Raw genomic sequence first — 15939 nt, 5'->3', positions numbered from 1 at the left:
GGTGTGGTGAATAGTTGGATTGGATTCATCCTGCTGTTGGTGAACAGGACATATCCAGCTAATTTTCCAAATGGTCAGATAGATGCCACGATAGTTATTGTTGTAGGGTATTTTGATGAGAAACACAACTGGTTCTGGAGCACAGCTCTCATTACACAGCTGGGAGGTGTGGGCTGCTGGCACTCCCAGGGTATGGCAGGGCCCTGAAGGACCCTTGCTGTCATGCAAGGTCTGTGGCAGGGAACGACACTTGCCTAATGTTGTCCTCACCCCCCCCCCCCCCCCCCCCTGTGGCAGATGCCTCTGTCCCTGACAGTCTTGGGAGAGTGAATGTTCCTGATGGACACAAAGTCTCATCTTTGCACTCAGGATACCTCCCTTCATGACTTTGGTTGGCAAAGGTGAAGAATGGGATCAACATTGAGAGAACTGAGCATTTGTGAGGAGCTGTGGACCATCAGCAACAGAAATGTGCATCCATCACAATCTGTGCAGATGAAGGGTTCTGTCCTGAAACGCTGAACACGCCTTTATTTCTTAAAGTTCCGATTTCTTCTTCTGACAGAGTATATACATGACATCACATACAACCCTGAGATTCTTTTTTCTTGTGGGTGAGGCAGAATTACCACTTATTGGCAGTGGGGAAAAAAATTGTACACTGTGTGCACAAATAAACAATTGATTGTGCAATACAGAGGGGAAAGAAACAATAAAATGCAGTCTTTAAATCTTATATTAGTTCCTGATTGAGTTTATTGTTGAGGATTCTGATGGTAGAGGGGTGGCAGCTGTTCCTGAACCTGGTGGTGCGAGTCTTGTGGCATCTATATACCTCTTTCCTGATGGTAGCAGCAAGAACAGAGCATGCACTGGATGGTGTGGATCCTTGGTGCTTTTCAATGGGAATGTTCCCTGTAGATGTTCTAGGTGCCAGGGAGGGTTTTGCCTGAGCTGTGTCCGCTACCTTTTGCAGGGCTTTACGCTCAGGGGTAGTGGTGTCCCCAGACCAGAATATTTTCTACTTTGAAAGAGAGTAACAAGGGCACTGAAGGCTACCCTCAATGTACATTCTGTGCCCTTGTTACGCGAGGTCTCTTCCAAAATAGAAAATACTCAAGATCACATGAAACTAGAGAGTTGTGAACTCAGGCCATCACCCAAACCATCCTCTTCTCCGTCCACTCAGTCTGTTCCTCCCCCATCGAGGGATCCTGCCGAATCACACTCCCCTTTCATCAGGAAAATTCGCGAGCTTGAAAACCTTCAGAATCGACGACAGTTTTGGTTTCCTGCCGCATTCAGTCTCTTAAAACAGATCCCTCATTGGTAAATACGATGCCTTTGCATTTTCAACTGTATTCCCTGCACTGTTTTTGTACTTTTCTCTCTTCGCTGCACTTTTTAACTTCTTGCAACACCACTCCCTCCTGTCTTATCCATTTTGTTTATTACCTGTTCTACAAGCTGACTTGCCTGGACAGTATGCAAAAGGAGTCTTTTTTAATTGCATCTCGGCACACTTGACAATTCGCCGCCCAGGGAAGATGGCTTCTTATTTGGAGTGAGCTCAAGATAGATCGCTTTTTTGGGGGATGAGGCAGTTCCCTTCACGGCATCACCAAGCCGGCCCGGGCTTTGAGCCGACGTGCAACAATAAGAAGCCGCATGGCCCGTTGTGCATGAATTGCTCCATGCAGTTAATTGGTGATCAAATTACCGATGTTTGCAGTCATTGGGGAAGTGAGAGTGATTGCTTTTGACATCGTTTAGCCAAGTGGAGCATCAAATAATGCAATTCAGAGACATAAACATGGCCAAGTCCCACATCATCAACCAGAAACCTTTCCATCACCTATAATCATCTCCAAAAAAAACCACCGGACGCGCAACGTCACTTTGATATGGAATTCTGCTAATGCTGAGACCACCCTTTTTGTTAAACAAACTTGTTGAAAAGTACATTCAACCCCAGAGTTTTTTTTTCCCCCAAACTATTTTTCGAAACGAATGTCACTTCTTCCAGTCCTCCCGCGCTGACGTCTTTGTTCTAGTGGCAGCTAATCAAGCTGGCAACACGCACTCCGGCGGCCCCATTCATTCCCTGCTGCCCTCTGATATCCTGTTGTCGGACTGCTGATGTCATTTCATCTCATCATGAAGGTGGGATCCTGCTTCCTCTTCGATGGGGGTGGAGATGGGGGAAGGAAGAGTCACTTCCAAGCGACTTGCTCATGGGAACCCAGAGACCCTCCCCACGCCCCCTCCTCCTCCTCCCCGTGGCCGCGACCGTGTGCACTCAAAGCAGGCACAAAGCTGCAGCGCCTGCAACCATCCCTGCCATTGCAAACCTACCGCCTTGTGCACCGTGCGGGGTTCATCAAAATCCTCGCGAGCTGGTTGGCCCCCGGCGCGCCACGTGAGGCGAGTCACCGGACAGCTGGGGGCGGTGGGGGAGGGGCGGGGGAATCCAGGCGCTAGCAGAGGAGCCCTGAGCCATTCGGATTGCTTGCAATAATAAATAATAAAAAAAAAGATACGGAGGACTTGCGCTGTTATGGGAGACAAGAAGAGTCCCACCAGGTAGAGTACTTTCCAGACCCGCCACTCCCTCAGCGCCCTTGGGAAGGGGCGGAGGAGGGGAGGGGGGTAGTGTTGAGGAAAGCAGGGGCTCCCTTTAAATGTTTTCATGGTGGAGGTTGGCCGATGGCAGAATGGGAGCTGGTGGCCGGGGAGCAGAATGTCGGGGCGCTCGATACAATGTGGCAACCATGGCGGCCGGGATTTGTTACAGTCGGTGGACGTGCCTGCGTGCGTGGGGAAACTGACATGGGAAACGGCACATTTCGGAAAGGATCTGGCCCTTTCTCTTTTGATCGGCGCCGATTGCCGCGAAGGTCTGAGGAGGAGGAGGAGGAGGAGAAGCGGCGGGGGAGGGGGTTGGGATCAGCCTTCCCCCCCCCTCCAAAAAAAAGCAGGATAAGCTGGTGTACCTATGCATTTTCCCCCCCTCCACTCTTCTCCGTTTCTTTTGTTGTCCAAAACAGACCCAAAAGGCAGCCGAAGCCTTCCACGGACGAAGGATACTGGGACTGTAGCGTTTGTACGTTCAGAAACAGCGCAGAGGCTTTCAAATGCAGTATGTGTGATGTCAGGAAGGGCACATCAACACGGTGAGTCTTTCTACTTCCCTGTTTCATTTAATCTCGCCCTCAGGATCTCCATTAAGAAATTAGGGTTGCACTTGAAATATGATTGGAGGGTTGGAGGTCTCCGCGGTGGATAGATTTGCTGTTGAAATTTACTGTTTGGTTTCAAACCTGAGTCGGCACCTCATCAGTTTTGCTGATTTAAAGCCAGAGATGTGCGAATTGAAATGGGCTTGTGGTGTCTGTCGCCTTAAGTGATGTTCCTGGACCATTTCTGCACGGTTCCGTCTCGTGCTTTGAGAATCTGGCAGTTGAATCACTTGACCAACCAAACAAAAAGGCTCTGCCCTTGAATAGAATTGCCTCAAAAGCTTAGGGAGTCACGCTAATCAAGTAGCTTTCGTATATATTTCCCTTGAAAACTGCATTGTACTTGCTGTTCTAATTTTTCTTTTGCTATCAGTAATCAGTTCTACATAATTGTCTTGAACTGAAACAGAAATGGCTGCAAAGGCTCAGCAGGTCAGGCAGTGTTGGTGGGGAGAGAAATTGAGTTTATCTGTCACATTGATGACTTTTTATCAGTGTTGTCTCGCACTGAGTTAATCTTGAAACCTGTGTTCTGCTATATTTCCCTGCTTGAGCTTTTTACTTGCTACAACCTTCCTTCAGCCATGACGCGAGAAAGCACCCTCACTGAACCACTTGAAAAAGCAGTTTGATGCAGTGCGATTGGGTTAAGCATATTACAGTTGTACCCGATCACCTGCAGTATCAATGTAAATAAAGCCCATTTTCCTTTCGGTTAATAGTCATAAAATCTTACTTTGAATCAACAAATGCAAAAAATTATCTGTGGATCTGGGAGAGGGTTATTACTTTTCTCTGACAATCGTTGATAAGCAAGAATTCTGAGTATCTTTAATCGACATTATTTTCATACCTTTGCATGCTACTGTGAACAAGCAGGAAGGCAACCTATTGATGAAGAGAAATGGTCATTAACTTGGGATGCTGCCGGGCTAATGTCCTTCCAGGTTCATTTATCAGCTCCTTGTTTGATTCAGTCACCTTTCGCCATTTCTTTAAAACGGGTAGTCAAACATCAGCATTTATCTGTACATGAAATAGCCAGATGTTCAATGTTTTTTTTTCCCTAAGTAATGAGGCACAAATCACTTTCAGGGTATCCAATTGCAAAATTTCAGTGCTTGATCTATACCAGAGTTTAAGATTTATTTGCAAACATGGAAACAAGGTGATTGCTTGTCACTGGTAGGCTTTTTGTGGCACTTTTTCAGTTAATTTGTGAGTATTTGATCAGAAAAGTGAGGTTCTTTGTATTCTGCATTTGCATCTTTTGTTTCCCATCTTGACGCCACTGACTTGTCTGTTCCTGAAAATATGTGCGCTCTTGTATGCCATTTTTATGTATGAGCCTTAACCTACAGGTCAGTATTCCACCTTGCTGTTCCTACCGCATCCCATATCCACACAGGCACATCGCATCAGGTCCTGAGCTGAATCTCTGGCTGTTATTTCCTTCCTAGTTCATTTATAGAGGAGCCAAGGCAATCAAAGCCTCTCATTGAAACTTTGAAAATTCTTTGGAAGGGTTTTTATGGCACCTTATGCCACTTGAAACCGAATGACTCTTTGGAAATAACCTTCAGGAAATGAGGGGCCAAAAATATAAATTTGTTGTTAGTTCGGCACTGAAGTTTTCAACCCAGGTATGATGGATCATTTGGAAACGGGCAGATAGGGTAGTGAAAAAGGCATTTAGTATACTTTCAGAATCTGAATTTATTGTCGTGAACAAGTCATAAAATTTGGTGTTTTTGCAGTAGCGTCATTGAGCAAACATTCATATTATAACCATCTGACAACATTACTATAAAAAATAATAATAGTAGAGCACAAAAAAATAAGGCAGCGTCTTTGGTTTTATGATTATTCAGGAATCTGATGGCAGCAGGGAAGAATCTGTCCTTATGCCATCGAGTGCTCGTCTTTAGCTCCTGTACCTTTTTCCGATGGTAGCAGAGTCCTTCACAGACCAAGGCATTGAAAGTTAGTGTCATGTTGCAGTTGTAAGAGATGTTGGATAAACTGGTCACCATGGGAAAGATGTGGTAACAGTGGAGAGATTAACTCAGATGATGGTGGAAATGGAAGGCTGTGGTTAACAGAATTCTCACTGGAATATGGGAAGCTGCCAGTTGATCAAGGAGGTTTCCCCCTCCCCCCCAAATGGAAAGTTTTAGAAATGGAGGACGCTGGTTAAACTGAGAGGGAAGAAAATTGAAGGAGATCTGTGAGTTGTTTTTCCACACAGAACCTGGTGAATATTTGGAATGAGTTGTCCCAGAAATGGATGTGGTTAAAATGATTAAAAAGCATTTGGACTGGCATTTGGATGGGAAAAGTGTAGAGAGATTATTGTCCAAATTCAGGCAAACACAGTTGGCATGGGCAATGTAGGCTGAAGAGGTCTGTTTCAGTGCTGCACAATTCCATGAAATGATGAAAATCTTAGTTCAATAGGATTTTCTTGAGTTATGGCAATAAGTGACATGGTGCAGAGGCATGCAATTAAAGTTGAGAGTTGGATAATCTTTGATCTAATTGAACAATGTGAGGACCAAATGCTGTTTCTTGTAACTGTGTGTGCTATGTTTGGGCACTGAGCTAAATCTGAGGACTGATTTCACTTTGTTTTGCAAAATCTGTGTTTTAATTTCAATTTTTTTAATGTACCGTAAATATTCATGTATAATGTGAAAATTTTTCTCCCTTTTTCCCCCTCAAAAATAGGGGGGGGGTCACATCAGACACAAGAGTAAAATTTAAAAAAAAAAATTCTGCAGCCAGCCGGGCGAGCGGTAGTTGGCAGCGTGACTCGGGCGGGCAAGCGGTAGTTGACAGCGCAACTCAGGTGGCCGGGCGAGCGGAGAGACACCAACCCAACTCAGGAGGGTGGACGAGCAGGGAGACGCGAGCGCGACTCAGGAGGCCGGGCGGGCGAGCGGAGAGATGCCAGCGCGGCTCAGGCGGGTGAGGGGAGGGGTGTTCGTATTGTACACGGGGTAAAAATTTTCCCCTTAAATGGGGGGTCGCATTATACACAAATATTTACGGTAATCATTTTACTATCTGGATGTGTAAAGAATAAATGAAATACCAGGTAGTGGAAAATTTTGTACTCTGTTCAATTGGATTTTCATCTGAGGGATGTGTTGGAATTAATTCAAGAATATGTCTTTCCCCTGTTATTGACTGTAAATGGTTTTGGGAAAATGTTTAATCCCAAACGTGAGGGATCACATCAATCCCATTATTATAGTGACAATAATCCTCCTTTCCCTGAGAAGTCAATTTGGTGCCCTTGGAGAGAAATTGAATGGGAGCGACTTTTCTTATTGGCCAAAATAATGTATCAAAAGTTTTGTTCCGTCCAATTGAGCTTTCAACTAGTTTGAAGTTACAGATACTCACACTGGGCGCAAAAGTAGAAAATGTTCCAAACCACAACACCTACATCCCTCAACCTGACAAGCATTTAAAAAAACGATGTAAGAATTAAAACAATGAATTTGAAGTGAGATTTTGCTGGATATTTGTTATGATTTTGAAGTCTGAGGTATTGTAACTGCATTTGAAATGGAGGTTTTTATGGAATGGTGCGTGAGAACTGTAACTGCAGTAAATCTTAATAATGTGTTCACTGTTATACATGGGTTATTATGATTTTGGCCAGTCTCAATGTTGATGATGTCAGCCTTGAATGTTGATGTTTTAATGATTTATCTCCATTCCTAACAAATAAATCAAATGTGTCATGTGAGGTAGCTTTACAAGCAAAAGTCAAATTTATCAGGCATCAATGTACGTTTTAAACAAAGTGTCAAGAGTGGATTTTAATGATGCATTTTACTGAAATTCACTTGTTCACTGAAAAGTAAACTACCTATTTTATCACTTCAAATTAAACATGATTTTGTGCTGTTTTCATGTTCCTGGTTATTTTGGTTGTGGAGATCTTAAGACTTGAATGTTTCTTGCTGCCTGGATAAGTTTCTGTCATGGTTATGTATTAATGTGTAGCATTGGACAGGATCTCTGTTGTTTTTTTTCAGACTAATGTGCAAGATATTGCAAAAGTGAGCATTTTAATTGCACCACTTTATCTTGAGTATTGTTTAAATCCTGTCAAATCTAATTATTAATAACAGCAATTTTTAGTAGTAAGATCAGTGTTGCTCAGGCACCCAAAGGAGACTAGAATGTCTAAGGCATTGTGAATTTCATAATCCTTTCCTGCATAATTTCATTCCATTAATTATTTCAGAAAACTACACGGGAGAAGGGACAGAACAAGGTGGGGGTTGGGGCTCATGAAAAATTCAGTAAAGGAACGATATAGCTAGAGACTTGAATTATTACAAATTGTGTTTGTGTGCCAGAGTGTAAAATGTATCAAGAGAAAGTGATGCTTTTCTTTTGATCACCTGTTAGTTAATTTTAAAATCTTCTCTACACCAAAATAAACTGACGGCCTGAAAAAACCTGCCTTTTATGTTGAATGCTTCATTTGAAACTCTGTGTTAATTCTTAATTCGCATAACATTAAGCTCTCGTAACTGTCAAAAATAAAACGCTGACCTTGGATTTCATGTGTAGATGGATGCTCACATCACTTGTTCAGATTTAGCCAGAGAGAGTCGATATCAAGTATTATTAGTTAACAATTTAGGATGATTTTATTTTTTCTGAAATCACATTTTAGTCCATCTCTCTACAGAATAGACACTGTAAAAAGATAGCAGGGTAATGTTCAATTTGTTGATTGCAAATGAAATTTGATCTAGAAAATCTTCAGCTGATATTCGAAAAGAGGGGAATGCAGTTATTACTAAATGGGGACCTAACTTTGCTGCCATGTGTAATAACTGAGGTAGATTTAAATATGCATGCATGAAGGCATATGTTGAATAATAAATAAGGAATATTGAGCTGTATCAAAATTGTGTGTGTGCCTGCGTGAACACTCCTCATCTGCCCTCTTTGTCTGTTCTTAAAATCTGACTCTGATGAATTATCTCTTCTGCACATATTCTCCTGAGTAATACTTTAGTCTGGGGCATCTGAACTGGTTCTAGTCAGCATGACTCTAGAACACATAATAGCCTGCAGTTAGCTCAAATTGGGAATCAAGATCATTTGGAGAAACCTGAATTACATTAAAGTTTGGAGTATTGTTAAGCATTTTTCTGAACTTAGAGGTGAAGGTCGGTGGGTCAAGCCAAGTAAAAATGGGGGGAGTGTGATGTATCCTGTCTGTTTATATCGGCTGTGGAATAAATAAAGAAGGTTTGCTGAAACTGAATAATTTGAGCATGACTCAGTGTTCTGCCTGTGATCTTCTGCTGGATTGTGATGTATTTGTTTGCTTGCCAATTTATTCTGCTTGCCTTACTTTCTAAAGACATTGTGTGTGTGTGTGTGTGTGTGTGTGTGTGTGTGTGTGTGTGTGTGTGTGTGTGTGTGTGTGTGTGTGTGTGTGTGTGTGTGTGTTATATACATGCATCTGAGATTCTGCCAGGGATGGGGTAAGGCAGAGGCTTTCTCAACCATACATTTGTATGTCTCAAGTGTGGACATTATCAGACAGGAAGGGAAATGCAGCCAAGTCTCCTAAACTTTCAATGCAACAATGCATTTCTTTGTAGGTAAACAAGAAAATCGGCAGATGCTGGGATCTTTGTAGCGTTCAGTAGATAACAGTGCAGGCTGCCAGGCTGATAGTTGTGCTTCCTGGTCCTTGGCTTTGAGGCTAATTATAACATAATTGCTCGAATTGAGAGAAGTTCATGATATCAGCTGAAGATTGAATGTGAGGTTTCTGATTTATGGCATTCACCCACTGATTGAATCAAGTCATTGACTAATCCATGAGTTAAAAAAATCTTGACCTTGGAAGTATTTATTTGAATAACTGCATACTTTCTCCAATGACCTACTTTTCTAATTCTTTGTTCTCCATTTGAAAATACAGTGAGCAATGAAGGCTGCATGTTCCAGAGTTTCTATTTATGTTGTATCCCCAGGGCAGGAAATTTGCCTTTGTTTGGTGCATCTTGTGTTTTGCTTCTCACAATTTTTATTGGCCATTTTTTCCCCTCTTTTCGAAGCTTTGGGCGAGGAATAGAATTTCAAATCTTGCAGTTGCCCTGAGGTGTGTATTGAGGAGGTTGTTATTATTTCCCGACTCTGGAATTAAACAGGAAATCTGCAGTTGGTGTGGTCAAGCGCAGTACTCAAAAGTTCTGGAGAAACTCGGGTCATGCAGCATCCATGGAAAGGACAAGACAAACTCTCGGCACGACTGAAGAAGAGCTCAGGCTCGAAACACCGACTGCCTTTTACTTCTATGGCTGTAGCATGACCTGCTGAGTGGAAGGATCCTGAAACATGGGAGGGAGTGGAATTGGACGAACTGTGTCTTTTATCCAAAGTAGAGGAATCGAGAATCAAAGGACAAAGATTTGAGGTGAGGGGGTGTACGGAGCAAGCTGCTGGAAGAGGTGGTTGAGGCAGATGCTAATGCAACTTTTAAGAAACATTTGGACAGACGTTTGGATAAAATGGGCTTTGAATGATCTGGGCCAAAGACAGGCAGCTGGGACTAGTGAGGGTGGGCATTTTGGTCAGCCTGGGCAAGTTGAGACAGAGGACCCATTTCCTTGCTTTACAACTCTATACTTGCTGAGAGATTTCTGGAAACAAAAGATTAAAATTGATCTATAAAATCAGTAAATTGAAGGGAGCAACATTTGGGCTTGAATGGGAACAAGTGATTTCTTTATATTGGAATTTAATCCTTGCATCTCCTTTCTGCGCTGGTAACTCCTGCAATAAGGAACAAAGTCAAATTCCATTATGATGGTTCAACAGCTATATTTAAATATGAACATAAAGGCTGTTAATGATTCAGGTCAGGACCCTTTATCAAGACTGTAGCTAACTATTTCAACTCCCCAACCATTCCTTCAGTGATGTGTCTGTCCTTGGATCATTAATTTTCAGGAAGAGGTCACATGTAAACTTGAGGAACAACACCTATTCGTCCTGAACAACTTTAAACATAATAGTATAATGATCGTTTCCAGCCCCACCTCATCCCCTGGCAAATTTTGGGTAATTCCAGGGGTGCAGTACTGCAGGACCTTACTGGAGCGCAGCTCCAGGCATCTCAAGGGGCCACTCTTGCACCTCCTTGTCATTGATTTTGGTGAGCTCTTTTTTAAAAAAAAGAGCATTGCACCTCTTGATAAATCCAATGTGTATCAACTATTTCCATTCATTTATCTATTTTCCTACTTTTAGCATTCACTTTAACTTTTTTCTACCCCCATCCCTCTCTCTACTTGTCTCTCCATTTTTCACACCTTCTGTCCATACACTATTACCTCTGAGCCTCCTCCTTCAACTTCTTATCCCCCTTTAGATTTGTAATTTAACCTTTTTATCTTGGTCTTGATAAAGGGTCTGACCCAAAATGTTGACTGACTCTTTCTACCCATGTATTCTGTCTGGTCTGTTTGAGTTCCTCCAGCAATTTGTTTGTTCAAGATTTGAGCTTCTGCAGCATTTGTTCCTCAATGAACACAGTCTGTTTGAACAGTTTTTATATACCATAGTCCAAAAACCCATTGTTTTAAAATCTACCTTTCGCACTCAGCAGCTTCAGATGTCTTGTTATCGGTAGATTAAGAGGTTTATAATGTTGTTATTTGTCTCTACAAGTGTGCAGTAGATATCAATTGCCAAAAAATGTACTGAAGGTGTGGCTGATAAAGCCAAATCTGGGTAAGCCTTTCATAGCTTTGTGATATTTTACTACTGTGAGAGTGGGAACAATTGACTTAATGGCTCTTGTTGGAAAGGGTGCACATAAGTTAATAATTTGCCTCGATGTTCACTCCTCAAAGGTGTTTACTTGGCAGAGCCACTGGAGTGTGTCCAACTCCAGCCAAGAATGTTTTCAGGAAGTGAGGAAATCTGGGAGAATGCCTGATTATGTATTTTTGTGGTGTTCATTTCTTCAGGATGGGTCACCATCAGCATTTTCTGCCCATCTTGAATTTCCTTTGTGAATGCGGTGGTGAGCTGCCACCTTGACCTGCTGCAGTCCATCTGGTGAAGGTGCTCCCACGATGCTATTGGGCAGCATTTTAAATGCAGCAGTGGCGAAGGACTGACAAGACCTTTCTGGCTGGCTGGCACATTGGACTTGGAACCTGCAGACAGAGGTTGTTCCCCTGCACTCACTGCCTTTGTCCTTCGTGGGAGAAGTTGAGTTTTGGAGGTGTTGTCAGTGACTTTGAGACCGATAATCGCACTTTTGTTGTTGCACTCTGATCACAGTGGCTCTGGTGGTGGTGAGAATGAATGTCTGGGATGATGGTTGGGTGCTCCACAGTGTTGGAGTTGCACTCATTCAGGCAATGTTTGAACGCTTCACTCTCCGAACATGCTTTGTGGAAAGGTGTTGGTGCACCAGGAGATGAAGTTGATACTGTGGCCAGACCAGCTATGTTTCTGGTTGATGATGTGGGGCTTGGCATATGTTTATGTCTCTGAATTGCATTATTTGATGCTCCACTTGGCTAAATGATGTCAAAAGCAATCAGTCTCACTTCCCCTATGGATCAGTGTTTAGTCACTGTTTGGACCATGGCTCTAGTGACGCCCAGAACCAAGTAGTATTGGTAAGTGCCACATGGTAACACCATCAATGAGGCTTTCACCACTTTGTGTTGAATGAGAGAAGGTTGATTGAGGTGTAATTAGATGGACTTGATTTGTCCTTTTGCAGTTGACAATTTTCCACGTTATTTGGTATATGCCAGGGTTCACCAACCTTCATGGGAAGATGCAATGTGGAAACAAGCCCTTCTGCCTAACGTGTCTGGGCCCACCATTACTCATTCCCTTCCACATCAATCCCAGTTTCCATTTTATTTTTGCATTGCTTCTGTTCTGGAATAGCTTGATGAGAGGGTCATGGTTGTTTGTCTCGTTTGATTGTGAACAAGGATTGAGAAAGGTGTTGGGCCATGAGATTACAGGTTGTTGTTCTACTGCTGCCATCTTGGATGCCTCGTGCTGAGCTTTCAGTTCTGTACTGAACTTGTTCAGCAGCATTGTGCTATGACGTGGCACATGGTAGTACATATGCTCTATTTGGCAATGTTTGCCACTTTCTGTAGCCATCTGTGTTCCGGGGCACTCAAACTACTAAAGAAGACTGTGATAGAGTATTTGACAACATGGCAAATATCCTCTGTCACCTTCGAATGTACAGACACTGGTCCATACAACTTTTTGAGGGGCATAGTTAGAGTAAATGTAGGCTTTTACCACTGAGGTTAGGTGAGACGAGGTTAAGGGTGAAAGGCGAAATGTTTAAAGGGAATTTCTTCACACAGAGAATGGTGGGAGTATGGAATGAGCTGCCATCTAAAATTGTGAATGCACACCCAATTTTGATACTGAAGAAAAATTTGGATAGGTACACGATTGGGAAAGATATGGAGGGCTGTGGTCAAGTTGTGGGTCAGTGGGACAAGGCAAAATAAGTTCAGTATTGACTAGATGGGCTGAAGGGTCTGTTTCTGAGCTGTAGTAGTCTATGGTTCTAAGTTTCCATTGTATTATACACTGAAACCTTGTTAGAAAGCGATTCGTTAATCCGTGGAATCGCTTATAGCGCGGGTGTCTGTGGACTCCAAACTTTGCAAATAAGTTGATTAAAATTCAGAATACCCATATTAAAAGAATGGGCTTGCTTTCTTTCATTGAAATTGTTAGTTACAAATAGCAGATCCTTTGAAAACTGGTAATATTTGGGTTTGATTATCCGTAGGCACTCTGACATATATGCATCTGTTCCGTGACTCGGACCCCAACTACTGCATTCTAATGAGGTTTTACTGTATTAACATTTGGCTCAATATGCTGGCTCCAGGAGTGGTCTTCTAAAATATGGACTCGTATTAACTAAGCTTCTCCACAAACACTATTGTTCCATCAATCTGGACAGGTGTATGATCCCTCTTCTTCACCCCTACCGACTCCCCCACCCCGCCCCCAACCACTGCTTCCTCCTTCCTAAAATACACAGTTGCACCTTGGTCTTGCTGATGTTGAGAGCAAGATTGTTGTTCTTGCACCACCCAACTTGGCATTTCCAGTTATTTGGCCAACAATGGTGGTTTTGTGTTAGAGCTGAACTTGTATACGCAGTTTTAAGAGTGAGTCAGGAATATGGGAAGGGATTAAGCACTCAGCCTTGGGGTGCTTCTGTGTTGATGGTCACGAACTTCATCTTTCATCTGTACCCCTTCAATGGCTTTGTATCTTCCCTTGTGTGTGATGTCTTGTACTGTAGATTGGTTATCATCCTCAAGAGAATGTGAAGACATCAAAGGGAAAGCAGTCATAACTATGCCTTTATGTTCATTTTGATTGACTTCCTTGCTCTTGTACCTGTGGGGTCCTGCTTGTTAATGTAGATCCTATTTTCCTGCACTGTGAATAATCTCTCTCACTTCCAGCTAATCACTGTGTCTGAAGTGTCTGCGGCAACTTAATCCTCTGGCTTCACTTTGTTCCTCTCTGTAACCCTGGTAAATACTCTTCAGATTGAACTTAACATTGGAGAGGAAAAGTCTGATGTGAAGTTTGATGTGAAGTCTGCATTTTTTTTTGCTAACCACACCAACCCTCCACTCCTCCATTTTCTTTCGACCACCTCCCCCCCCACCCCCCCCCGCCCAGTCTATTTACTTATTCTCCCAGAATTAAGTGATCTATGTATCACTTGCCTTGCTGAACCTTTCCAAGCTGCTTTCTTCTCTTGGACGTAGTCTCTGGATGCAAGGGGAGTAGATTTAAGACAGATGAGGAGGAACTCCTAGAGAGCCATGAACCTATTCTCTGCTCGAGGAAACTTTGTTGAATATATTTGAGAGGCAATTTTTTGAACGTTATGGTAATAGAAGGTTATGGGGACTGGGTGGCTAAGTGAAGTTGAGACCATGGCCAGATCAACCATGATCTTACTTTGATGAAGAGCTCAATCCTGGAACATTGGTTATGTATCTTTATCTTTGCTATAGTAAGGACACTGTTTGACCTGGTGAGTTTCTCCAGCATTGTGTGTTTTTACTTCAACCACGGAGTCTGCAGACTTTAGTGTTTTACTTCAGCCATTGAACAGTGGGGCAGGCTCAACAGGCCAAATGGCCTACTCCTGCTGGTATTTCTTTTACTCAGTTTTTACTTTAGGCCATTTTGTTTCCTAACTAATTTCTTATTTTAAGTTAATTATGTCACCTTTGTTCTGAATGAAAGATGCGAGCTAATTAAGCAATTTGTACACTTCCTGCATGAAAGCTGTCGCAAGCCTTCACATATTGGAGACACAGATGTGCGTGTTTCGGGCGGTTGCCTGACTGCTCCAAGGGAGAGCTCTCCCATTTTAAGCCCTGGTCTCCAGATGTCTCTGAAGCAGAACTTGGCAAGGTTGATTGGGGGAGGCACAATTTTCTTTCATTGAACTCATCCAGATCAGTGCCAGGTGATGCACCCAGTTCTGTCCATTTTCTAGTTCAGAAGTGCAGTTGCAGTACAACAAACTGACATGTGAGACCATTCAGAGGGTAGGTAACCGTCAAACAAATTGACATGATTAATCAACTATTAATGCATATATTAATGAAATCTTAATCACCACACTGTTCCATTGCATCATCCTAGTTTCACTACTAAAATGTTGCCTGTAGAAGTGTTTTTTAATGATAAACCATTGTTTACATTTTGTGATGCCTCTTACAAATTATAGTATTTTTTTTAATTTATTTTTTTAACATTTAGACTTACATATGCAGCATGGTAACAGGCCATTTCGGCTCGCGTGTCCGTGTTGCCCAGTACACACCCCATTAACCTCCACCCCCAGTACATTTCGAACGGTGGGAGGAAACGGGAGCCCCCCCGGGGAAAACCCACGCAGACATGGAGAGAATGTACAAACTCCTTACAGACAGTGTGGGATTCGAACCCTGGACTCGATCACTGGCAGTGTAAAGGCATTGGGCTAACCACTACACCAACCATGCAGCCCTTTTAGTCGAATTGTGTGACTGTTTTAGCAAAAAACTGCAGGCATAATATGCATGGTTGAAAGAGGTCATTGTGAATTAATTCCCAGTTTTCAGTCAAATTACCTGAATTCTGCTTGCAGTGTGAGCTTGGTACCTTTGGTTCTGACCAGCAGTCTGTAATCTGTCTACAGTTGACAAAGATCTCCAATTTTTTTTTGCATTATTCTATCCATATGGTGGACAATGTGTGCAACAAGGCAGGCTGGAGTCATAAACTTCCTAATTTACTGTTGATGTATGTATGCTTTCTCACAAGTAAGAGAATCGAAGTAATAACGCAGTAGATATTATTTGTTTTATAGAGCATCTACTCTGTAAAAGTTGTTCATTTGAGCAAGGTGCTTTGCTTCTACTTGATGCCTTCTGGTCACAAAGCCATGCTTTCTGTTATCCACAAGTGCAACGAGTTGCCAAGCTATCAAGATCTCCATCCCCACTACTTTTGTTAGGGAGATCCTATCACACGACTATGTGTTTTTCCTTGTGCTTGCTTGTTCTCTTCCTCTTGTTGATGTACTGTATATACATATATTCTGTTTCTATTCTTATTTCTTTGC

General features: G+C 42.6%; 1 protein-coding gene across 4 annotated transcripts in view; it reads left to right on the top strand.

Annotated features, from left to right (window-relative positions):
* The window catches only part of yaf2 (YY1 associated factor 2), a 117988-nt gene that overhangs the window by 7612 nt on the left and 94437 nt on the right, over window positions 1-15939 (top strand). For 3 of the 4 annotated variants that reach the window (XM_069903300.1, XM_069903297.1, XM_069903298.1), the window contains exons 1-2: window positions 2465-2583; window positions 3048-3173. In XM_069903300.1, the coding sequence (XP_069759401.1) occupies window positions 2558-2583; window positions 3048-3173 (152 nt within the window). In that variant the 5' untranslated portion in view covers window positions 2465-2557. Of the gene's footprint in view, window positions 1-2464; window positions 2584-3047; window positions 3174-15939 lie in introns of those variants that run through there. The other variant, XM_069903301.1, reaches the window with a different exon arrangement.

This window comes from Narcine bancroftii, chromosome 11 (assembly GCF_036971445.1).
Source record: "Narcine bancroftii isolate sNarBan1 chromosome 11, sNarBan1.hap1, whole genome shotgun sequence".
Lineage (NCBI taxonomy): Eukaryota > Metazoa > Chordata > Chondrichthyes > Torpediniformes > Narcinidae > Narcine > Narcine bancroftii.
This window is presented reverse-complemented; position numbering and strand designations above follow the sequence as displayed.